General features: G+C 39.1%; 1 protein-coding gene across 1 annotated transcript; it reads left to right on the top strand.

The window, feature by feature from the left end:
- The first annotated feature begins 7,801 nt into the window (after positions 1-7,801).
- On the top strand, positions 7,802-25,193 carry prpf31 (PRP31 pre-mRNA processing factor 31 homolog (yeast)). Its single transcript, XM_023271084.3, has 14 exons — positions 7,802-7,961; positions 10,528-10,743; positions 10,824-10,884; positions 10,968-11,051; positions 12,645-12,742; positions 15,265-15,371; positions 15,447-15,616; positions 16,904-17,061; positions 17,144-17,233; positions 18,244-18,371; positions 18,599-18,671; positions 19,097-19,225; positions 19,310-19,408; positions 24,258-25,193. The coding sequence occupies exons 2-14, from the start codon at positions 10,528-10,530 to the stop codon at positions 24,369-24,371; spliced, it is 1,527 nt and encodes a 508-aa protein (XP_023126852.1). The 5' UTR covers positions 7,802-7,961; the 3' UTR covers positions 24,372-25,193.
- The last annotated feature ends 350 nt before the right edge of the window (positions 25,194-25,543 follow it).

Genomic DNA, 25,543 nt, shown 5'->3' with positions numbered 1-25,543 from the left:
TGGTTAGGGATACTGGGACCTTCCCCTGGACCCAGGCCTGAGGGGGGCAGTTCGTCACAACGCATCTGGTGGTCGAGCTTTGGGGTCCCTTGGGGCTCATTTGGGTTCAGCCTGAAGAAGAAACACGAGGCCACTGCCCAGTAGGTCCGCCACCTGCAGGGAAGGAACCGGAGGTCGGCTGCTATGCTCACCGGGCAGTAGGCAGGAGCAGGGTGTAGGCGCACCGCCCCCTGACCAAACTGTTAGAACATTCCAGTAAATTGTGGTAAACGTTAGGTGGAAATCTGCACTTCAACCATGCTGACGTTGAATTCTTCATGTCTGGACCTTTTCTGAGGAGATAAACTGTCAGACTGCAAACAAGCTACCAGCTTAGGGACAGAATATTTATTTCAGTGTATGATATCAGCAGAAATGATAGAATCCAGGTTCTGTTCTTTTATTGTCGCTTATTTGCAGATTAACATGAAGCTGAATCACAAGTTTGTCGACAGTCTGGAAACAAAACAAACCAACAAAATGACACATCACCATCTAAGATGAATAAAATGACAACTGACTGGAATAAAACATGATCACATTTCCCCAGAAAAACAAGCAAAAAACACAAATACAACATAGTCTGTCCATATATCTCTGTCAAAGAAACATGAAGCACATTGGAATAGAAAGCTGAGTTTTCCATCACCTCAGCTGGTTCCTTAAATGCATCACTAACATAGGATTAAATAAACATGAATTCAAATGAGAGGAAAACAATAAAACAAATTTACCCCTCCTGTTGTCTTCATTTACAGGCACCAAAAAATATTGTTTCCTTGTCTGAAAACAATCCAAAAATTCAGCAAAAAAATTCCCCAAATTTCTGGAAATTTGCAAAACCTTCAGGAAGAAAATTCCAATAATTCCTTAAAAGTTTCCCTTTAAGCTTTTATTTAAAAAAAAAAAAAATCCCCCAAATCTGGCAAAAAAAAAATTCTTGTAAATATTTTCAAAGAAATCAGTAAAAATCTTTCCAAAAAATCGTAAAAATATCTAAAGTGATTCCATATAAATCAGTAAAACTTCTGATATTTTCTTTAAGAACATTTACATAAAAATCAACCAAAATCCAACGAATTCCGCTGGATTTTGGTTGATTTATTTTGTGAATGTTCCTAAGAAACATTTTTAACATTTCTTTTTTTCACCAAAAAATGTTCAAAGATTTCCCAGAAATGTTGAAAATGTGGACATCAGAAGTTACACTGTGAAAATATATTTTTTTTTTCCCACATTTTCAAACTTTAAAACGGATCAATTTTGACCTGGACCAGGACAACACGAAGGTTAAAGTCCCTTCCTGTTACATTTCCACGCAGATTTTAAATTGGAAAATAGTTTCTGAGAAGCTGAAATGTGAAAACATGGAAATATTTACAATAAAATGTTCAAAATAAAACCACGAATTTAGTGATTTCCTGTCTGAAGCTGACACAGATGCACATTTTCTGTTTGCTGTTGATGTTTAAATATTTCAGCTGTAACAACTGCATCAGTCAGCGGTTCAGTGACGAGTCAGAAAACTTGTCAGAAACAACAGAAACCTCCATCAAACATGACTTATTGTGTCCTGATGCTTTAAAAGCAGATTCAATGTGTTGCTGCTTCCACACTGAACCAACACCACAGCCTCATGGGGAAGTTTCACCTTCATGAAAATCAACATCAAGTCCACAACCATACAACATCTGCTGTCTGATGTGTGTCAGGACTCAACAAAACGTCTGCACACCCAAACTGGATCAAATCACATTTTCCACTTGTTGGTCCTGCGGAATAAATCCTCCCTACTGACTGACAGCACAAACTACATCTGGGCTGGAAACATCCAGACAAATCAAAGTCAGATTTTAGTGAAGAAAGTTGGAAGAAAGTTAGAGATGAGCAGAAGAAGAAATGAGAAGATCAAGGAGTGCTGACACTCACTGTTTGATTGGCAGCTGATCTCTGTGCTGTAGAAATGAAACAACAATGAGCTGTGAGCAACAATGATGGAGACTAAATGAGTCCAAGAATCAAAGACACAATCAGACTCACTGCACCTTCAGTTACCTCCGTCTACTTCACGTTACACAGCTCAGCACTTGTATGGTGGTAAATGGAAAGTCCAGCATGTAGCAGCTCAGTGAATGTGGTCTGGACTCTGTGGAGGAGAGTCATGGTTTCAGAGACGCTGTAGAAGGACAGAATACCTGCTCTGTGGTCCAGATAAACTCCTACTCTGGAGGACCGACAGCCTGAGACGGGAGTTGGGATGTTGTTGTACCAAAATTCAGGACTGTTTAGGTAACAATATAATGCCCAAGATTTGTCATTATATCCAAATCCACATTCAGCCCAACTTCATGTTGATTCCACCCATCTTCAGAGTGCAGATCTGAAGGGGAGGAACCAGGAAACGTGTGGACAGAGTGGAGCTGCTGTGTTTGGGAGCAGGAAGAAGACCAGAGTTGTCAGGCTGAGATCTGATAACCACAGAACCAACCTGCACAGAGTCCACTTCATTATTAGAAAATGGTGATAAGATGAAGAAAAAAGTTCAAAATGCTTCAGTTTTTGTTGGAGATGGTTTAGAAAAGTGTTGATAATTAACATTTTTAGCAACACAATGAGAAAAAACACAAAGTACAGTTAAATCACTTCTAAAGACAGCAGAAATTACAGTTTGGCTGCATTTTTACATCAAATATTTGTAAAATAAACTTGAAAAAGGCCAGTAAATGTCAATTCACTGTCATGTTTATTGATATATAACCCAAAATACCTTGTTCAGATGGTATTGTGTCGAATTAGCCAAAAGGCAGAAATAAGACTCTGATGTCATCTGTTTACTGCTGCTGACATCATATTATCACTAAATGAGGTCATAAATTAAGTCAGTCTGCACAGAATCCAGTTAATTATTAGAAAATACTAACAAAAGCAGGAAAAAATGTGTATAAATTTTTATTTATTTTTTTTTACAAGAAATGTTTGGAGAAAGTGTTGATAATTAACAACAAAACAGCATAAATTACAGTTTTGCTAGCTGGGGATGCTAGCGGCTAACGCAGGATGCTAACGGCCAGTCTGTCTTGTTAGTAATGTGCTGAGTCACTGTGATGCTAACGGCTAGCTAAAGCTAATCACTAGGCTGCTAAGCAGCATTTCACCCATTTATCTGAGACTGAAGCATTTTGTTTTAGTGGAAATAACCTCCTTTAATGGATAAAGTCCAAATACGTGTAATATATTCATTTTGTTTGTTAAACTGTTAAACGTTATGTGAACTTGCAGTAATAAATTAATTCATCTTCATGGTTAAATTGTAAAATACAAAAGATCTGAAGAGCTAAATGATTATGGACAAATTATGAAATTTGTCCAAAATGAATTTAAAAATCGTCTAAAATCACTTAAAACTTGTCAGAAAAGGTAAACTGCACTTTATTTTTAAAAACAACAAAATAATTCTAGTCAATCGGCCACTCTAGACTCCAGCTGGAGGAAAATTCCAAACTTTGGAAAAACTCATAAAACTTAAACTGCCACTGCGTTAAAACTGTAACAGACACGAAAACAGGGATTTACACGGATAACACTGAAACCTTTGTGACTGGTTTAACATTCGAGCAAAGTTTCTGCCGTAGAATCTGCCAGAGCTACGGGGTTCATCGGCGACACTGATGTTCGAGCTGTTCAGTGGTTGTTTACTTTCAAACTGTCACCATGCCAACCGGGCAGGTGTCTTGATGATGCCACTGAGGTGCCCCAAAAGTTCTGAAATAGGGTTGAAGCTTCCGGGCCGGTACTGACCGTCGGCACACAGAACCAAGATGGGAGCGAATTTAGGCCAATAGACAGTGGAAGCCGGAGTGAAGAAGCACATGGAACGCTGGGAGGCGTCGGTTACTAAGAGCCTCCAACGGAACAAAGTGGACCTGATCCGGGCTCGGAAATCAGCAGAAAAAGCTCAGCTCCATCTACAAATCCAGACCCTGAATGGCATCCTGGATTTCCTCAACGGAAGGACGGCGACCATGGAGGACGTGCTCCAGGGACCAGAGGGACAAGGAGATCTCTGAGGATGAAGCTCGCCAAGTCTCAGAACAAGCTGAGGGAGGCCGGCGACTGTCTCAGGGTTCAGCAGAAAATAAAACCAGACCTGAAGCTCCAGGTGAACCAGTACCAGACCAAGCAGCAGTCCATGACCCGCCAGATCAATGCCTGGAAGGACAAGCTGCAGGAGGAACACCAGAGGGATCTGGAGGCCCAGAAACAGCTGCAGCAGGCTTTAACCCAATACTCTGAAGTCCTGCAGATGGAGGAATCCTCAGAGGAGCTGGAGAAGATCCCCTCCAGCTCTCTGCTGTCCAGGCAGCAGCAGCAGGACCAAGCTGAAGAAGGTCCAGATGTTTCAGAGACTCTGGAGGATCTCAGCAAGAAGCTGCTGGAGGAACAAGATCAAGAGTTGGGACAGAGAACAGAAGCTGTGAGATCCTGAATGCAGCTGAAGAACCTGCAGAACATCTGCGGAGTCTCCAACTCAAAGCAGCTGCTGCAGAAGATCCAGAAGGTCAGACCAACGTCTGACCTTCTGGATCCACAACTGGAGTCTTCAGATGATTCAGATGAAAGTGATGAATCTGAAGAAGAGACAGAGGAAGACGAAGTGGACGTCTCTGAGACCGACCAGGTAACAGAGACGGAAACCAGATTTTCTGAGACCTTGACTGAAGAAACCACAGCAGAAGAGGCTCCTGCTGAAAACGAAGAAGAAGAAGAAGAAGAAAAAGAAGAAGAGCCTCCAGAACTGAAAAAGACAGTGAGAAGAAAAAGAAGAATTCCAAGTGGAAGAGGAGGTTTCTGAGGATCTTTACGTTCTGCTGTGCATGAGTAGAATATGATGATGACGATGATCTTCAGCAGCCGGAGAACAGATCTGAGTTCTCCCTCTGATCTCCAGATACATGATGATGGTTGTAGATCTCAGAGTTTATACAACCATTATCAGGAGCAGCTGTCTGGGATCAGAAATACCAACTGCAGGGTTAGTATCCAGGAATAGTGCATGAGCTGCTGCTGCTTAAAAAAAAAAAAAAAAAAAAAAGCAGAACTACAGCAGCGATTCTTCTAAATCTCCTCTTAAAACCCACTTTTATAGACATTTGCTTTCATGTGAAGTTTACTTTTAGCTTGAATTAGCTTTAGTGTTCTATTCTGTATTATGTCCTGTTTGTTTTAGACGTTCTATCTTGTTTTACTTTAATTTAGCTGCCTGATTATTTGGGTGTGCTGTTAATCTGTTATTCTGAAACTGCCTACTTCCTTTGTTTGGTGTTTTGAACTGAACTGGATGGGGTTCTTGAGCTGTGTTCCTCAGCCTGATTGGAGACTTCTTCCTGGGCTGGAGTTCACATCTGTGCAGCAGAATGAAAATGACTTGAAGTTTATAGACGAGATGAATGATTCTGTGGTGAGTCCAACAGAGAAAGGATCAAGGCCCAGAAGTTGGACAATCAAGTTCCAAATATGACCATCAAGCTCCAAAGTGAAAGAATTAATGCACAGCAGCTTGAGAAAAAACTCAACAAAGACAAAGCTGACCACCTCAGGGAGAAAGCCCTCAGGGACGACCAGGTAAAGGAACTGGAACAAACGTCTCAAAAGTCTGGTGGCTGAACAGGAGGACTTCCAGAAGAAAATGCAGGGCGAATGTAGACTGATGCAACAAGGGGCCACTGAAAGGGAAACACTCCACCGAAGCTCCACTGGAGGAAGAGGTCTTCCAGGACCAAGTCATTAAGGACGAGGTCTTTAAGCGCAACGTCTTTAAGGACGAGGCCTGTAAGCGCAACGTCTTTAAGGACGAGGTCTTTAAGCGCAACGTCTTTAAGGACAAGGTCTTTAAGCGCAACATCCTTAAGGACGAGGTCTTTAAGCACAACGTCTTTAAGGACGAGGTCTTTAAGCACAACGTCTTTAAGGACGAGGTCTTTAAGCACGTCTTTAAGGACGAGGTCTTTAAGCACAACGTCTTTAAGGACGAGGTCTTGGAGGAGGAGGTCTTTGAAGATGAGATCTTTGAGGATGCATAAAAATTCCTTCCAGCTGTTGAGACAGAAGAACTAATGGAAAAAGAGAAAAAAGCTCCAGGGAGAAATAAGTTCTGTCTCTGTCAAGACCCATTCAATGACTTCCCCTGGAAAAACAGTGTTGTGGTCGACCTCCTGTGGATCCATCAGAATTTGTGCAGAAGTGGATGTTGAATGAACGTCATCCACCTCTTCATTCATTATTTCCATTTGAAGCTAATCACAGTGATATTACCGACTCCATATTCTAATAAAATAATGCTAACTTTAAAATTTAAATAACTTAAAACACATGTTTGAAGCTATTTAAAAGTTACCAAGTACTTTAAAAAGTGAACAAATTGGCACTGAAGATATAACAACTATCACAAACTCTGTGACATGTTAAGTGAAAAAAAATGTAAAAAGGATTTTAAAAATGCTAAATATTCTTCAGAAAAACTCAATCATATAGCCTTAGAGATGCAGTGCCTAAAAGAAAGCACTTTTCAACACATTACTGAAAACAAAAAAAGATTACGATTCGGACGAAATTACAAAGGTTCACTTGATATTTTATTTTTGAAATTAAAATATTGCACATAAATTATTCAACCTAAAATCTTTAATTAAAAATTTAACTTGAGTCTCATCATGTGAATGTGTTTCACTGAAATAACTGACATTTTTTTAAGCTTGAATTTGAATCTCATCATTTAAATTTGAAGAATGTTTGAAAATATTTTTTAAAATACCAAATAATTCTGGAGTTCCCTCTTTTTAATCACCATAATATTTTAAATAATAGTTATTATGGATGGAACTTGTGTCCCACAACATGTTAGCAGAACATTTTTAGCTGGTAGAAGAAGAAACCAGTGAATTCCATGAAACGCTGGAATTAACATCATCCAACAGTGTTCCTAAAGAATATATAGAGTGAAGCTATGTCCTCTCTTCTGTCTTCCATATTTTCATCACATGGTCAGCCTTGATTGAATGTCTCACTCTACCTCATATTATCAGGATCAGACTAATTCTTTGGACTGTTTTCCATCAGTCAGTTTGTCCTCTTGGTCAGCAGTAACAGCAGCTAAATATCTAGCTTCTATTGCTGAGAAAAAGCTAACAGACCCAGCTAACAGACCTAGCTAACAGGCCTAGCTAACAGAGCTAGCTAACAGATCTAGCTAGAACAATTGAATCTCAAATAAAACAGTTAAAATGAAATTTAAATCTCCTTTTTTTGGTTTTATTTTTTTCATTGATGTCTCTTGTAATTGTGGGAACATTTTTAAAGCTAACATTAGCATGGATTAGCAATCCTGTTACTGTGATTAGAGTACGGTTAGCAAATAAAAAAAACATGGAACAAAAATGCTACCATTGATGTGGAAGCTGAGCCAATCAATAGCTATTATTGATGAATGTGGAGCAGATAACTGGAAAAGAGAAGGTTTATTTTTTAAACATTTCAAAGCCCAGATGTCCTCCAGTTCTGGAATGATCCTTAAACAATGCAGATAAGTTTATTTTTGTGTCATTTTTCAAATAGTTCAGGATCCAAAATAAGTTCTGCAAATTCAGTTTCCGGCAGCGCACAGTTGTGAGTATTAAAGTATAATTTCGTGTGTGAAAGACCTCGGTGGTCGTGTGTGTTTTGTGTTTTGCCTCCATTTCCCAGAAAGCCTCGCGTCACTCGACGTATTAACCTGCGACAAGCGACGCTACAAACAGTGGCGCACAATCTCAAAGCACAAACTGAAGAAAACAGCGCAAAACAAGCAGATTCACAGCAACACAGACGACCCGAAGTCTCCAGGAGACGCTTTTGTTTTATATCTTTAGTGAGTCTGAGCTTCCGAGGTGAGTTAATGTCATTTAAACTGCTTTTAATAAACGTACAACCAACGTTTGTTAGCGCTAGCGAGCTAGCATCATTACTTCTAATGTGGTAGCCACTGATACAGGAGATCAATTCAGATTTATTAGGGGGATAAATCAGAATTTTTTTTCTGACCGATATTGTGATTTGTCATATTTATTTCAAAGTAAAGCTTCAGATCAATATTCATAGTGTAACCATTTTTTAAACATGATAGAATAGAATATTCTTTATTGTCATTATACAATGTATAACGAGATTGCAGATGGAGATTTAATAGAAGAAACAGCATCAAAATATATTTTTTAGGATAATCTTATTCATAGATGAGAATTTAAAGATGTGAACTGCTGACAGGTCATTTTTAAAGAAAGAAAAGATCTGAATTTCGTGATTTCAGCTCCTTAAATGTGAATATTTTCTGTTTTCTTTCCTCTGTGACGGTAAACTGAAGATCTTTGTACTAAACCAGACATTTGAGGAAACTCTGATCCACATTTTTCAACATTTTTGGTCCAAATCCAGAAAATAATTGACACTAAAAAGAATTCTAGTCTAGTTTAGCTCCAGTTGGACTCCTGATGTAGTTTGTTTGTGGTGATTTCAGCAGGAATCCAAGAGAAACTACCATTAAATCTGGATTTTAACCTTCTTCAGGGCAAAAACTAACAATTATTTTCATTCAGATGATTAGTTTCTGGATTATTTTTATTGTTTTGTCTCTAAAATGTCTCAGGATGGTGAAAATGTCCATCAGTCTTAAAACCAAAGGTGCTGACTTTAAAAAGACTTTTTTTGTTCAACTATCAGTCAGAAACTCGGTTAAACAACTGGAGATTAAAAACAGTCTAAAGTCTGTGATTTCATCTTCTTAAATGTGAATATTTTCTCGTTTCTGTGCTCCTAAACTCAAGGTCTTTGGACTGATTAACGTTTTTCACAGTTGTCTGACAGTTTAAAGACCAAACAGCTGATTGATTCATTGACAAGTAATCACCAGACTAATCAACAATGAAAATGTTAATCCGTTTGAGTCCAGTTCACCTCCAGTGGGACTCTCACTGTGGTGTATTGGTGGTGAAATTTAGCATGAATTCAAGATAAACTGCTGTTAAATGGACATTTTTCTTGTTTTTTTCCCCCATTTGTACAGTTTGAACTAAACAAGACATTTGAGGAAACTCTGATCCATGTTTTTTACCATTTAAAGACATCTTAGAGACAAAATAACTGATGGAGTTCAGATGGTTTATAGCAGATCCTCCTGAGGTTATGTTTTGTATGTAGTGCAACATGTGATTTTAGCATGAATTCAAAGGAACCTACTATTCAATCGACGTTTTTGGCCTTTTTAGGGCAACAACTACCAGTTTTTTTGTATCTCTTTCATTGTTTAGTCTCTAAAATGTCTCAGGATGGTGAAAATGTCCATCAGAGTCTTTAAACCAAAGGTGACGTCTTTAAAAAGACTTTTTTTGTTCAACCACCAGTCAGAAACCTAGAGCTTAATTTATTGGATAAACAAGTCTAAATTCTGTGATTTCAGCTCCTTAAATGTGAATATTTTCTATTTTTTCCTCCTCTGTGACAGTAAACTGAAGATCTTTACCACTAATTGATATTTTTCAACATTTTCTGACTTTTTAGAGACAAAACAAATAATAATTTGATTGGTTTGAGTCATTTTCTAAATATAAACAGTCTAAATTCAGTGATTTCAGCTCCTTAAATGTGAATATTTTTTGGTTTCTTTCCTCTGTGACAGTAAACTGAAGATATTTGGACTAAACCAGACATTTGAGGAAACTCTGATCCACATTTTTCAACATTTTTGGTCCAAATCCAGAAAATAATTGACACTAAAAAGAATTCTAGTCTAGTTTAGCTCCAGTTGGACTCCTGATGTAGTTTGTTTGTGGTGATTTCAGCAGGAATCCAAGAGAAACTACCATTAAATCTGGATTTTAACCTTCTTCAGGGCAAAAAGTAACTATTATTTTCATTCTGATGATTAGTTTCTGAATTTTTTCCTTGTTTTGTCTTGAAAACCTCTCAGGATGGTGAAAATGTCCATCAGAGTCTTTAAAAGTCTTTTTTAGTTCAACCATCAGTCAGAAACTCAGTTAAATTGAATTAGAGCTGCAATGATTAATCGATTAGTCGTCAAATATGAATTTAATCTGCAGCTATTTTACTAATCGATCAGTTTGAGTCATTTTCTAAATATAAACAGTCTAAATTCTGTGATTCCAGCTCCTTAAATGTGAATATTTTCTGGTTTCTTTCTTCTGTGACAGTAAACTGAAGATCTTTGGACTAAACCAGACATTTGAGGAAACTCTGATCCACATTTTTCACCATTTTCTCACCTTTTAGACCCAAACATCTGATCTATTTTTCCAGAAAATAACTGACAGATTACTTGACGATAAAGATTACCATTAGTTCTGTCACTGTTACACCCTCAGCGCTCCTGGTGGTCCTTTAGGTTTATGTCTGAGGCTGATTTGAGTAGCTTCGCCTCATTAATCACTCTTTTCTCTGCAGATGTCTCTGGCAGACGAGCTCCTGGCCGACCTGGAGGAGGCCGGAGATGAGGGGGAGGACGGACTGTACGCCGAGGGAGACGAGGGGGAGATTGATGGCGATGTGATTCAGGGAAGGACGGACGGAGGGCTGGAGGACATCCCAGAGGAGATGGAGGTGGACTACAGTAAAGCTGAGAGCGTCACGTCCATCGCCAAGCTCCGCAACAGCAAACAGGTTGGTAAATATCAGCTGGTGGCTTTACGCCCGCTGGTTTTTATGGTCAGATAATCAACGTCGCTCTGCTGTGATTCCAGTTCTCAGAGATCATGGACAACATTTCAGGATACATCGGAAAACAGCGCAAGAACTCAGAGGGTGAGTGAAGTTTGTCATTTTATATGGGAAATGTGGCTCTTTTTTTTCCCGTTTCAGGAGTTTAATGTTGTGTTTCCTTCCAGTCTCGGGCCCGGTGGAGGCCGACCCAGAATACCGGCTGATCGTAGCAGCAAATAACCTCACAGTGGAGATCGACAACGAGCTCAGTGAGTCCTCTCTGCTCAAACTAAACACACAAAACACAGAATTAAACTAGAATGAACCAGACGGCACGACAAATCTCCAAACTAAACCAAATAGTCTGTGGACCAGACCATATACTGGAACCACCTCAGCCTCAGGTGACCAAACCTAAGTGGTGCTAAAATGTACGTTGGGTTAATATAAGTACATCAGGATGTGAGAGTCTTTCCATACTGACAGCTTTATCACTGATTACTGAAACTGTCACATTCACCACAAACCTCACTGTATGCAAAGATCACATCTAATATGAGTCAATAATCAAATAAAACTGTTTGAGGAAAGGTAATATATTCTAATAATTAAACGTCAGACCCATATGAATGCATATGAATGCATTTCTTGTTTGTACTTATCATTATATATAGCATTATATTATAAGTCATTAATACAGATGATGTGTGGCGTGTTGTGTTTCTTATTTTTTCATAATGAGGAATAATCCTGTCGAATTCAACGTTTGGCTCAGACCCTTTCATTGTGTCCATTAAACCAGTGATAACATTTATTAAGCTGTGAGTCTGCAGCGGCATCATATCAAAATGCAAACTAGAGACATATAGCTGGTTAAAAATACCAAAAAGAACTGGTCACCTGGAGTGGTGCTGATACTGGAGATGTTGGACCCGTGTCCATGGACCAAAAAGCTTTTACAACAACATCATCATCATTGTTGGACTGAGTTGAAACATCAACAAAACAATTAGGAATGTGAGAAACAGGAATAAAAACTAAAAATTCAGTCTTTCCTTAATTGAGTCACATTTTGGTGCCGCTGTCTAACCTGGAGTGTGTTTGTATAAATCATGACAACATGTTGAAGCAGTGGAGCCTTTGCTGCTTCATTCGTTAGTTCAGACAGAGATTCGTGAAGATTTCTGCCACACTGAGGAATTCAGATTGCCAAAACTAACTCCAATAAGGTCATTTTTTATACAACATATGCATCGAAACATGTCATTTGTTCTTCAAAGTGCTGATGAATCCTATTGTAGTTTCTCCTATATAACTATTTATAGACCGCATATAATAATAAAATCCATAATAATGGATAGAATACTGGATTGCTAAAGTAATGATTTCAGCTCCTTAAATGTGAATATTTTCTGGTTTCTTTCCTCTGTGACAGTAAACTCAAGATCTTTGGACTAAACAAGACAGTTGAGGAAACTCTGATCCACATTTTTCAACATTTTCTGACATTTTAGAGACAAAACTGATGATTAATGAATCACTTTGAATAATTTTTCACAAAGAAAATAGTCTAAATTCAGTGACTCCAGCTCCTTAAATGTGAATTTTTTTTTTAGATTTTTTCCTCCTCTATGACAGTAAACTGAAGATCTTTACTACTAATTGCCATTTTCTGATTTTTTTAGAGACAAAAGTATTCATTCAGAGTGCTGATGAATCCTATTGTAGTTTCTCCTATATAACTATTTATATACCGCAGATGATAATAAAATCCATAATAATGGATAGAATACTGGATTACTAAAATAATGGATATCTGCATTCCTGCTACAACCTGACTTGTCTTCTGTGTTTCCTCTCAGACATCATCCACAAGTTCACCAGAGACAAATACTCCAAGAGGTTTCCGGAGCTCGAGTCTCTGGTGCCAGATTCCTTAGACTACATCCGTACGGTCAAGGTGAGTCCAAAGGTTTACTCGGCTTTGAAATCAAAAATCCGTTTCAGAATGACAATAAACACCCAATAAAGCGACTCATTCTGCTGTTCAGACGTAGTGTTGTTCACAAGTTTTTTACTCTTATTAATCTGAGCCGTCTTCACTGCAGTTCAGTTTGATTTTTATAGGCATTTCGGTTTGTAGAAGGTGTGAAGTTGGAGAGCAAAATGAGGCAGCGTTGTTTGTATAGAACATTTCATACACAAGGGCAACTCAATGTGCTTTACGTTAAAACATTAAAAGCATTGGAAGCATTCAGACAAGACAACATTTTAAAACAGTTTTTTTTTTGCCAAATATTAGTGCTGAACTATGGAAAAAATTCTTGAAATCACTCCTCAGGATGTTGTCCTCTTCGTTAGTGTAATTACTAGTAGTGGGATTTTAAAAAATGAATCTAATTAATTAGAGGCTTTGTAATTAATTACTCGAGATTAAACGCATTTGTGATGCTTTTCTCTTTCAACAAAAGTCTGAACTTCCTGCAGCGGCGTTATTGGATAGAGGCGTAGCGGTGATCCTGAACTTCTCTGTGTTGTGGGATTTAAAGACTTTTTGCACATTTTAGCACCGAAATTGGTAGAAACACATCACAGAGAGCAAAAGACACCGATTTATTTGTAGATTAATTAAGCGGTAATGTTCCATATCCCATATCTGAAAAGGCTTTGAGCTTCTTGATGCAACTTTCACAGAGAAGTGAGCAGGAAGCTGATATGTTCTAATTAGCAGGAAGGAGTTCAGAGTGTGTGCTTTTCTGCTTCAGTTTGTATTTTCAAAAGTCTCACTTCTGTTATTGAATCACACTAGAGTGAAGTAATTTTTAGCAAAACCGAACTAAAGAGTTTGTGTTATCACTTTAGAAATGAATTTTTGAAGACATTCACGTTGGTCAACATGTGGGAAGACAATTAGACATCAGACAGCCTCAGTGGTGACAGGATGAGAGAATACAGCCCAAATACTTTCTTTATTTACTGCACATGTTTACTTGTTTATCTGTGTTTCTGGTGATGGGAACTGAACTCTCTCTGCTGTAGCAACCAAACTTCACCTCAGGGATTAATAGACTATTTTCTGTTCTATTCAAATTTATCATAATATTTAAAAATAAAAAGTCTAAAAGTTCACAGCCACTACTTCCTCAGAACTGACAGTTTTGATTTTTTTTTTTAAACTTATTTTGAGCATTTCAACATAAGAAGAAAACAACAACAAAAGACAATACCGGTAAGTTGCTCAAAAAGGAGTGGAAAGGAGTCAAAGTGTAACTAATCCCACTTCTTCTCCTTCTTCCTGCTTCTACCATTTATAAACAATAATTATAATAGTGGACATGATTTATAATAGATATACACCAGTAAGTTCATCTACATTTACACAACACATAGACTTGGTGAGTCTTCACTGAAAAAAATGCCCCTCCCAAAACAAGAAAAAAAAACTTATTTCAAGGAACTTTTACCTTGAAGTAAGTGAAAAAATCTGCCAATAGAACAAGTGAATAATTGCTTGGTAAGATTTCTTGAAATAAGATATGATAGTTAGAATATTGAGATCTTATAGTAGTAGTTTTTCACTCAAAAATAGATTTTTGCTTTCATGTAACCTCCTAATCTGAGATGTATTAACCCTCCTGCTGTTTTCATTTATGGGCACCAAAAAATAATGTTTCCTTGCCTGAAAAAAATCCAAAAAATCTGCAAAAAAATTCCCCAAATTTCTGAAAATTTGCAAAACCTTCAGGAAGAACATTCCAATAATTCCTTAAAAGTTTCCCTTAAAAGTTTTATTTTTTTTAAAAATCCCCCAAATTTGACAAGAAAATTCTTGTAAATATTTTCCAAAAATGAGTATAAATGTTGCAAAAAAACCCTAAAAATGTCTCAAGTGATTCTATATATATCAGTAAAACTTCTGATATTTTCTTGAAGAACATTCAGAAAAAAATCAACCAAAATCCAGTGAAATTTGCTGGAATTTGGTTGATTTTTATGTGAATGTTCTTAAGAAACATTTTTAACATTTCTTTTTTCCACCAAAAAATGTTCAAAGATTTCCCAAAAATGTTGAAAATGTGGAAGTTTCACTGTGAAAATGTATTTTTTCCACATTTTCAAACTTTAAAACGGGTCAGTTTTGACCCACAGGACGACACGAGGGTTAAACTTATTTTGAGTTTTCTTGTAAAATTCAACTCAAAACAAGATAATTTCAAGATTGTTTGACTTAAGATATTTAAGATGCATTGTCTTAAAACAAGTCCCTCCATCTGCTGAAATGTCTCTTGTTAAGTGAATTTATCTTAAATCTGGGATGAGACATTTTGACTAAAAATAAGATAAATAGACTTGGTAAGATTGAGAGTTTTTGCAGTCTTCAGTTTTATTTGCTCAAACAGAATCTGGTTAAAACTCTCATCTCTGATATTTCCTGGCATCAGATTAAGCCGGTGTGTTTCTGTTTTTGTCGTTCCTGCTCAGGAACTCGGGAACAATCTGGAGAAATGCAAAAACAATGAAACTCTGCAGCAGATCCTCACCAATGCCACCATCATGGTGGTCAGCGTCACGGCGTCGACCACTCAGGGGTGAGTCCCACCATCCAGGTCCTTCCTGACTGTTAGCGGATCAATACTTCTTATCGTTGATCGATAATCTTTCAGGTCGATGCTGACAGAGGACGAGCTGAAGCAGCTGGAGGAGGCCTGCGACATGGCGCTGGAGCTGAACCAATCCAAACACAGGATTTATGAATACGTGGAGTCCAGGATGTCCTTCATCGCCCCTAATCTGTCCATCATTGTCGGAGCGTCGACAGCGGCGAAGATCATGGGTGAGGAGAAGAATCCAGTTTGTAGGTAGTGTTTCTGATCTATGTGATCGAATGTTTTGTCTCTAAAATGACAGAAAATGGTGAAAAATGGGGATCAGAGTTTCCTCAAATGTCTCATTTAGTCCAAAGATCTTCAGGTTACTGTCACAGAGGAAAGAAACCAGAAAATATTCACATTTAAGGAGCTGAAATCACAGAATTTAGACTGATTTTCTCTTTAGTTTAAAGACTCTGATGGACATTTTCACCATCCTGAGACGTTTTCGAGACAAAACAATGAAAAATAATCCAGAAACTAATCATCTGAATGAAAATAATAGTTACTTTTTGCCCTGAAGAAGGTTAAAATCCAGATTTAATGGTAGTTTCTCTTGGATTCCTGCTGAAATCACCACAAACAAACTACATCAGGAGTCCAACTGGAGCTAAACTAGACTAGAATTCTTTTTAGTGTCAATTATTTTCTGGATTTGGACCAAAAATGTGGATCAGAGTTTCCTCAAATGTCTGGTTTAGTCCAAAGATCTTCAATTTACTGTCACAGAGGAAAGAAACCGGAAAATATTCACATTTAAGAAAAGCAGAGAATCTGGAAGCTTGAAATGTTTCATTTTATCATTTAGTCTTGACTTTTTGATTAGTTTAATGTATAGTAAAGTTCAAAGCTCAAATATCAAAGATAGCAACAAAGATCTTTAAAAAAAAAAAAAAAGCTTTATTGTAGAAATTTCATTCAAATCCGTTGTCTGTTTTTGAGTAATGTTGGCGGACAGACAGATGGACAAACCAACGTCGATCGTCACATTACTTCACCGCGTTCCTTGGTGGAGTAAAAATATGAATTTTAGAGGAAAGAAAACTGCAGGTTGTGGAGAGAAACAACAGGATTGTTTAACGGGACGTCTCTTCTTGGTTCTTAAAGCTCTTCAAGAACCTAGAAGAGACGTCCAGTTGACTGCAAGAGAAGTCCAATTGACTTCCAGTGGACTTCTCTTCTACAAGAGAAGTCCATTGGTCATCTTGCGACTTCTCTTGTAGGTTTTTGAAGACGTTCCAACTTTCATGAGAGGTGGAATGTCTTCAAGAACCTTTGGATGTCTCTTCTAGGTTCTTGAAGACATTCTTGTGGTCATTGTGTCATTTCTGGCCTTCCCTGAAAACTTCGTCCAAATCCGTTACTCTGTTTTTGAGTAATGTTGTGAACAGACAGATTCACCTGCGCTGATCGTCACATAACTCTGCTGCGTTCCTTGGCGGAGAAATAAAACTGATCTGATCCGGCTGCAGGAATCGCCGGAGGCCTCACCAACCTGTCCAAGATGCCGGCCTGTAACCTGATGCTGCTGGGAGCTCAGAGGAGAACGCTGTCCGGCTTCAGCAGCACCTCCCTGCTGCCCCACACCGGCTTCATCTACCACTGCGACGTCGTCCAGTCTCTACCACCGGTCGGTAAATACGTTCGCATGCGTTTAACTCGGTTCTGAGGCTCGTCAGCTCAAAGCTCTCTGCTCTGTTTTCATCCCTTAGGACCTCAGGAGGAAGGCGGCTCGTCTGGTGGCGGCAAAATGCACTCTGGCAGCTCGAGTGGACAGTTTCCACGAGAGTTCAGACGGAAAGGTGAGTTCTTAGAGCAACACCGTAAACCTCAGAGGACGCTTCCAGATTCACCTCCCTCTTTAGCTGAGCAAGAGTTTCCGTCCACCTATAAAGACCATGAAAGAGAGAGAGTTTTATCAGATGTTTTCCCCAAACTGTGTAGGAGCTTCTAATCTAGTGTAGATATCCGGACTAAAAGAATAAGGAGGAATAAAGACATTTCCACCATAAATTAATGCAGAAAAGAACAAACCGATGCAGGAAAATTCACCAATATACCAAGAAGAAGTAGAGGAAGAACAGTAACGAGTAGAAGAATGAGTAGAACAACAGTACGAGTAGAAGAAGAACGAGTAGAAAGACAAGTAGAAGAAGAAGAATGAGTAGAAACAACAATAACGAGTAGGACGAGTAGAAGTAGGAGTAGAAGAACAACATTAACAATGAGTAGAAGAAGAATGAGTAGAAGAAGAAGGAGTATAAGAACAACAGTAACGAGTAGAAGAACAACAAAAGCAACGAGTAGAAGAGGAACAAGAACAACATGGAGAGGAAAAACAACAATAAGGAGTACACAAACAACAATAATATGGAAAAGAACAATAAGTAGAAGATGGACAACAACACGAAAAAGATTTTGTGACTTGCATGTAGAAACAAAACAATTTCATAATTAAGAGGTTTTTACATTAGAAAAGGGTAAAGGCTGCTGCAAGTGTTGAAAGCTGTGAATAGCAAGTGTGGCTAGTTTTATAATAAGCAAGATAAGACCCTGAAAGTAGTGAAATTACTCTAAAATGCGCCTCATAGCGCCACCTACACACATCAAAAATCAATACAACCACCTCTGTGGTTCTGTTGGTTAAAAATGAAGATCTACGAATGTACAGATGCATCGAAACATCCAGATTTTACGGTTTCTGGTCTGCCAACATCTGTTTAGTCTCCTTTTTAAGAATATTTCCATGCAGGCGGATTGGCATGCAGCAGAACTGAGAGGAAAAGGAGTTTATTTCTGTCACTGTGTGCAGGTTGGCTACGATCTGAAAGAGGAGATCGAGAGGAAGTTCGACAAATGGCAGGAACCTCCACCGGTGAAGCAGGTCAAACCGCTGCCAGCTCCTCTGGACGGACAGAGGAAGAAGAGGGGAGGACGAAGGTAAAACCAGCAAAACAGATGAAAAAAGAAAGACTCAGGATTTTATTCCCCATGAAACCAGAGGAGGTTAAACTGATCGACATTCGTCTGCAGAGTAAAAAGTAAAACCTGCAGCAGAGAATAAAGACGCATCAACGAGAGGCTTATGTAACCTGCAGAGCCCAGTTTGGAAAGCTAAATATACGTCCAGCAGCACTAAACTCTGCTGTGTTTCTGTGTTTCTGCAGGTACAGGAAGATGAAGGAGCGACTCGGCCTCACGGAGATCAGGAAACACGCCAACAGGATGACCTTCGCTGAGGTCTCAGCATCTTCTCTGCTCCCTTTCTGTTTCATTTTAAAGCAGTAGAACGCTTAAATGTTCATATTTTTGTCTAATTCTTAGCCATCGACTGTGTTTTTCATAAAGAGAAAGACAAAAAAAGAGACAAAAACGAGACACAAAGCGAGAAAAGCAAGACACGACAACAGAAACGAGACACAAAACGACAAACGAGACACAAAACGACAGAAACGAGACACAAAACGACAAAAACGAGACACAAAACGACAAAAACAAGACGCAAAACTACAAAAACAAGAATTTAGACTGTTTGTAACTTTAAAATGACTCCTTGATGATATTCAGTGTTTCCTGAATGAGTTAATGGTTTCTGCTGGACGTCTGACTTTGATAAGGTGCAGCAGCAGTGATTCTCTGAGGTAACTCCTCCGTTGGTGTTTCAGATCGAGGACGACGCCTACCAGGAGGATCTGGGCTTCAGTCTGGGGCAGCTGGGGAAGAGCGGCAGCGGCAGAGTCCGGCAGGCTCAGGTCAACGAGGCCACCAAGGCCCGGATCTCCAAATCTCTCCAGGTGAGCCTCCACAGATCCTCTCCACTCCAACAGCTGCTACCAGAGGGGTTCCTCTTCATGTCAGATGTTTCCTTCTCCCCACAGAGGACGCTGCAGAAGCAGAGCATGACGTACGGAGGGAAGTCCACGGTCCGAGATCGATCCTCAGGAACCAGCTCCAGCGTGGCCTTCACACCTCTACAGGTATGAAGGAAGGAAGGAACCTTTTTCTGAGTAACATACTATACTATGATTTTTTTTTTTTATTCAACATGCGATACTATGACCTTTTTACTCGACATACTACAGTCCCTGACAAAAGTCTTGTCACTTATCCATTTTGTAGAAACAACTGCTTATAACCTGACTTTTAATTAATCCACTGGTTTTAGAAATGGCTCATATGAAAGCTAAAACCCTCCCAAATTATGTTTAATATACTAAAATAAATTTGCTTCACTGAAGAAAGATTGATCATTTAATTGGAACAGAAAGGTCAGATTTTGGCAAGACAAAAGTTTTGTCGCCTACAGAGAGTAATGTGAAAATTGAACAAATAGTTTACTTCAAATACAAAAATATGTTGCATAGCATCAGTGAATTAAGTAGTGGTGCTGTGAGATCCATATTTAATATCTTGTATGACTTCCATGAGCTTGAAGGGCTGCATCCATGCAGTTCGGCAATGATTCATACAATTTATTGATAAAGTCATCAGGAATAGCAAAGAAAGCAGTCTTACATGCCTCCCAGAGTTCATCAAGATTCTTTGGTTTCGTCTTCCATGCTTCCTCTTTCATTCTACCCCAGACATGCTCAGTGATGTTCATGTCTGGTGACTGGGCTGGCCAGTCCTGGAGCACCTTGATCTTCTTCGCCTTGAGGAACTTTGATGTAGAGATGGAAGTATTCGATGGAACACCATCCTGCTGCAAAATCTGACCCCTTTTATGGTTGGGAATGTAAGAGGTAGCTAATACTTCTTGATATTTTAGGCTATTGATATTGCCTTCCACCCTGCAAATCTCTCGCACACCCCCATACTGGATGTAACCCCAGACCATGATTTTTCCGCCACCAAACTTAACTGTTTTCTGGGTGAATCTCGGATCCATTCGGGCTCCAGTAGGTCTCCTGCAATATTTGCGGCGGCTGTGATGTAATTCAACTGAAGATTCATCTGAGAAATCCACCTTCTGCCACTTTTCCAGCGTCCATCCTTTTAGCAGGCTGTGGGCCTTGGCAAATGCCACACGTTTTTTTTAATTGCCTTTTGTTTAGTGCTGGTTTCTGGGCAATGATTCGACCATGGAGGCCATTTCGAGACAGAATTCAACAAACTGTTCTGGTTGACACCGGGACTTGAGGTGACCATGCCCGGTGGAGCTCTGCTGCAGTGGAAAAGGGGCTGGCCTTTGATTTTCGAGCCACCAAACGGTCCTCCCGAGCAGTTGTCTTGCGGGGTCTGCCAGACCTGGGCTTGTCAAAAACATCTCCAGTCCCTTCAAATCTTTTTCTTATTCTTTGTACTTGAGGCTGAGACACATTGAAGGTGTCAGCCATCTCAGCAGTGGATCTGGTCTTCAGTCTCTTGATAATCAACGCTTTGGTCTCAGGGCGAATCTTAGGCATGTTGTCAGAGGTCAAGTTGCAGTTGATGTGAAGGTCTGGTGTGCTGGGGTTCTTTTTATACACCCCCACTAATTGATTGATGAATTATTGATCACAGGTGAGGCTGTAATCTAGGATTGGGTGCATCATATGACAAGGCGACAAGACTTTTGTCTTTGCAAAAACTGACTCAGTGGGCTTTACCAAGCTGTGAATGTTAGAATGCTTTTCAGCAGTTTTTTTTGGCATCAAAACATTATTTCAAAAGCTGTTGGGATTGAAATTAGCCATTTCTTGTAAAAAAAAAAAAAAAAAAATTGATTAGAAATATATTTGAGGGGCCCTTAAGGTCAACTTCTACCCAAGCGACAAGACTTTTGTCAGGGACTGTATACTATGACGCTTTATTCGACATATGCCGTTTTTATTTCGACATACTATAACTATGACATTTTTATTCAATATACTATACTATGACCTTTTTACTCGACATACTATACTATGATTTTTTTTTTATTCGACAAGGACCATAAAACACACAGTTTGATACATGCATGATAAGACAGATGATACATGCAAAGTAGAAGCTAACATGGAAACTGATTATAGTTTACTGCTATGGTGTATGACTCTGGCATTAAATATACTACATATATAGCTGGTGGTAAATTCAAAAATATGTAGACGAGCAAATCAAGTTTAGTAAGGGCAATGCAAAGGAGATTGGTGGAAATGGGCAGCTGGAAGCAGTGGGCTGGAGGAAGGTCAGCAGCAGCATCCCACAGATGGAGATTAGGCCAGTTGGTGGGAGAACCACCACAGATCTGAAGCATCCAGCTCTGGGACCAGGGACACTCGGAGAAAGGACACAGGGAGAAACAGAGTGAGTGTAATGCAATAATGGTATATATATATATATATATATATATATTAAATCTAATGGTAGATAGAGAAGGGCTCAGTGAATCCAGAGAGGTCCTCCAGCAGCCTAGGCCTATAGCAGCAGAACTAGGGGCAGAACTAAGGGACGTCCAAGAGGAAGACTCCAGCTGACCCCCTCAGGGTCCCCCAGTCAGTCCTAACTATAAGATTTGTCAAAAAGGAAGGTTTTAAGCCTGGTCTTAAAAATAGAGAGGGTGTCCACCTCCAGAACCCAAACTGGGAGCTGGTTCCACAGGAGAGGAGCTGATAACTGAAGGCTCTGCCTCCCATTCTACTTTTAGAGATTCTAGGAACAACAAGTAAGCCTGCAGTCTGAGAGCGAAGAGTTCTGCTAGGATAATATGATACTATCAGGTCTTTAAGATATGATGCAGACTGGTTGTTAAGAGCTTTATATGTCAGAAGAAGGATTTTGAATTCTATTCTACATTTCACAGGAAGCCAATGAAGAGAAACCAGTATAGGAGAAATATGATCTCTCTTGCTAACTCCCGTCAGTACTCTGGCTGCAGCGTTTTGGATCAGCTGTAGATGTTTCAGAGAGCTATTGGGACAACCTGATAATAAGGAATTACAGTAGTCAAGCCTAGAAGTAACAAATGCATGGACTAGTTTTTCTGCATCACTCTGAGACAGGATGTTCCTGATTTTCACAATATTTCTCAGGTGGAAAAGGGAAGTCCTACAGATTTGTTTTATGTGTGAGTTAAAGGACATGTCCTGGTCAAAGATAACACCGAGGTTCCTCACAGTAGTACTGGAGGCCAATGTAATGCCATCCAGAGGAACTATATGCTTTGAGAGCAATTTTCTAAGATGTTTGGGGCCAAATACAATGACTTCAGTCTGGTCTGAATTCAGTAGTAGGAAATTATAGGTCATCCAGGTCTTTATGTCCTTAAGACAATCTTGCAGTCTAGCTAGCTGATTAGTTTCATCTGGCTTCATAGATAAATATAACTGAGTGTCCTCAGCGTAACAATGGAAATTAATACAGTGCTTCCTAATAATATTGCCTAAGGGAAGCATGTATAATGTGAACAGTATTGGTCCTAAGACAGAACCCTGAGGAACTCCATGATTAACCCTAGTATGCTCAGAAGAGTCATTGTTGACATGCACAAACTGGAACCTGTCTGATAAATAGGATTTAAACCAGTCCAGTGCTGTCCCTTTAATGCCAATAGAATGTTCTAGTCGCTGTAATAAAAGTTTGTGGTCGATTGTATCGAATGCTGCACTAAGGTCCAACAAAATAAGTATAGAGACCAGTCCATTATCTGACGCTATGAGAAGGTCTTAGTAACTTTCACCAGAGCTGTTTCTGTGCTATGATGCACTCTGAAGCCTGACTGAAACTCTTCAAACAAGTTATTCCTTTGTAAATGTTCACATAATTGATTTGCAACTGTTCTTTCCAGAATTTTAGAGAGAAATGGGAGGTTGGAAATTGGTCTATAGTTGGCTAAAACATCTGGATCTAGAGTGGGCTTTTTAAGTAAAGGTTTGATTACAGCAACCTTAAAAGCCTGTGGTACATAGCCTGTTACTAGAGAGAGATTAATCAGATCTAACATTGAGGAATTAGTTAAAGGTAAAGCCTCCTTGAACAGTCTAGTTGGGATAGGATCTAAAAGACGTGGATGGTTTGGATGTAGAAACTATTGAAATGAGTTCAGAGAGATGTATGGGAGTGAAAAATTCTAAATATCCATCTGGTCTTACAGCCAATTCTAAAGTATCTGTACTCGATGATACATCTGTGACATATGGCGTTTTTATTCGACATACGGCGCTTTTGTTTCGACATATGGCATTTTTGTTTGGACATGTGGCGTTTTTGTTTCGACATACGGCGTTTTTGTTTCGACATATGGCGTTTTTGTTTCGACACGGCGTTTTTGTTTCGACATACGGCATTTTTATTTCGACATACAGCATTTTTGTTTCGACATGCGGCATTTTTGTTTCGACATACGGCATTTTTGTTTTGACATACAGCGTTTTTATTCGACATACAGCGTTTTTGTTTCGACATACGGCGTTTTTGTTTTGACATACAGCGTTTTTATTCGACATACAGCATTTTTGTTTCGACATACGGCGTTTTTGTTTCGACATACAGCCTTTTTGTTGCGACATATGGCGTTTTTGTTTCGACATGCGGCATTTTTATTCGACATACAGCGTTTTTGTTTCGACATACGGCGTTTTTGTTTCGACGTGGCGTTTTTGTTTCGACGTGGCGTTTTTGTTGCGACATACGGCGTTTTTGTTTCGACATACGGCGTTTTTGTTGCGACATACGGCATTTTTGTTGCGACGTACAGCATTTTTGTTTCGACATATGACGTTTTTGTTCAACATACTATACTGTGATGTTTTTATTCGACATACTATGATGTTTTTATTTGACATGCTACACTATGACCTCAGTAACCATCTGAGCAGCTCCCAGGTCGACTCATCTCCTGATGTTTGATGTTCTTTTGTTCTGCAGGGTCTGGAGATCGTGAACCCTCAGGCTGCAGAGAAGAAGGTGGCTGAAGCCAACCAGAAGTATTTCTCCAACATGGCCGAGTTCCTGAAAGTCAAGAAGGAAACTAAGATGTGAACACACTCTCACACACACATGGACAGTTGGACACTGAGCGGAGTGTTTTCAGACTGGCGTTGTGCTTCGTCCAGTATTTTACTTTCATTTTTGGATGCATTGTTTCTCTATTTTAATAAAAGATGGAAAGATTCCAGAAAAGTGTACTCATTTTTTTAGAAGGAAAATATCAAGTTGTGTGAATTAAGATGTTTTTTTTTTCTAAAATTTTCATACAACTTCCAGATGTAGAGGTTAGTTTTTAAATCTAATCAGTCTACATTCTGTGATTCCAGCTTCTTTTTTTTAAGTTATTTTTTGGGCCTTTTTTTAGCCATTATTTATAGGTGCAGTGGAGACTGACAGGAAAGGAGGGAAAAGAGTCGGGGGAAGACATGCAGCAAAGGGCCGTGAGTGGGAATCGAATCTGGGCCGCTGCGTCAGGGACCAGCCCCTGTACATGGGTCGCCCGCTTAACACGTTGAACTATCCGGGCCCCTGATTCCAGCGTCTTAAATGTGCATATTTTCTGGTTTCTTTCCTCTGTCACAGCAAACCAGAGATCTTTGGACTGAACAGGACTTTTTAGGAAACTGATCCACATTTTTCACCATTTAAAGACTTTTAGAGACAAACAGCTGATTGATTTATCCAGAAAACAATCAACAGATTAATTGAAAGTGAAATGATCATTAGTTTCTTTCTGGTCCACCTCCAGTTGGATTGTTTCTAGTGATTTTAACTAGTGCTGTCAAACGCTTAAATGTTTTAATCTGATTAATCACAGGGTTGCTGTTGATTAATTTTCGATTAATCATGGATTAAATATTCATTTCTAATCTATATTAATCACGTTCATTTTGCATGAGCAAACAGATTCAAGAAAGAAGGCAATATATCTGCACTTCACATGCTTATCAAACACCTGTGCTTGGGTGAAAAGAAAACTCCTTCCTGCAGAGTGTGTCTATCACTGTAAGTTGGTGGACTGTTCTGTCTTTGGTGTTTTTTGTATTCAAAAAGAGGGCCAACGTGCTGTTTAGCGCAGGGGTATTCAACTAAAATTCAACGAGGTCCAGTCAGAGAAAATGTATTAAAGCAAAGGTCCAGAAAATCTTCATGTCTAACTTGAATTAGTGTGAAATATGTTGATGTAACCTGGTAGTTTTATTAGCGTCTGCATCTAATCAATA

The sequence above is a fragment of the Amphiprion ocellaris genome, chromosome 9 (genome assembly GCF_022539595.1).
Source record: "Amphiprion ocellaris isolate individual 3 ecotype Okinawa chromosome 9, ASM2253959v1, whole genome shotgun sequence".
NCBI lineage: Eukaryota > Metazoa > Chordata > Actinopteri > Pomacentridae > Amphiprion > Amphiprion ocellaris.
The sequence above is the reverse complement of the archived record's forward strand: the minus strand, read 5'-3'. Positions and strand labels throughout refer to the sequence as shown.

Coding starts and splice junctions, on each gene's coding strand:
- prpf31 (XM_023271084.3), top strand. CDS start 10,528: ATGTCTCTGGCAGACGAGCTCCTGGCCGACCTGGAGGAGGCCGGAGAT. Junction 10,744..10,823: donor AGCTCCGCAACAGCAAACAG/GTTGGTAAATAT, acceptor CTGTGATTCCAG/TTCTCAGAGATCATGGACAA. Junction 19,409..24,257: donor TGGCCTTCACACCTCTACAG/GTATGAAGGAAG, acceptor TTTGTTCTGCAG/GGTCTGGAGATCGTGAACCC.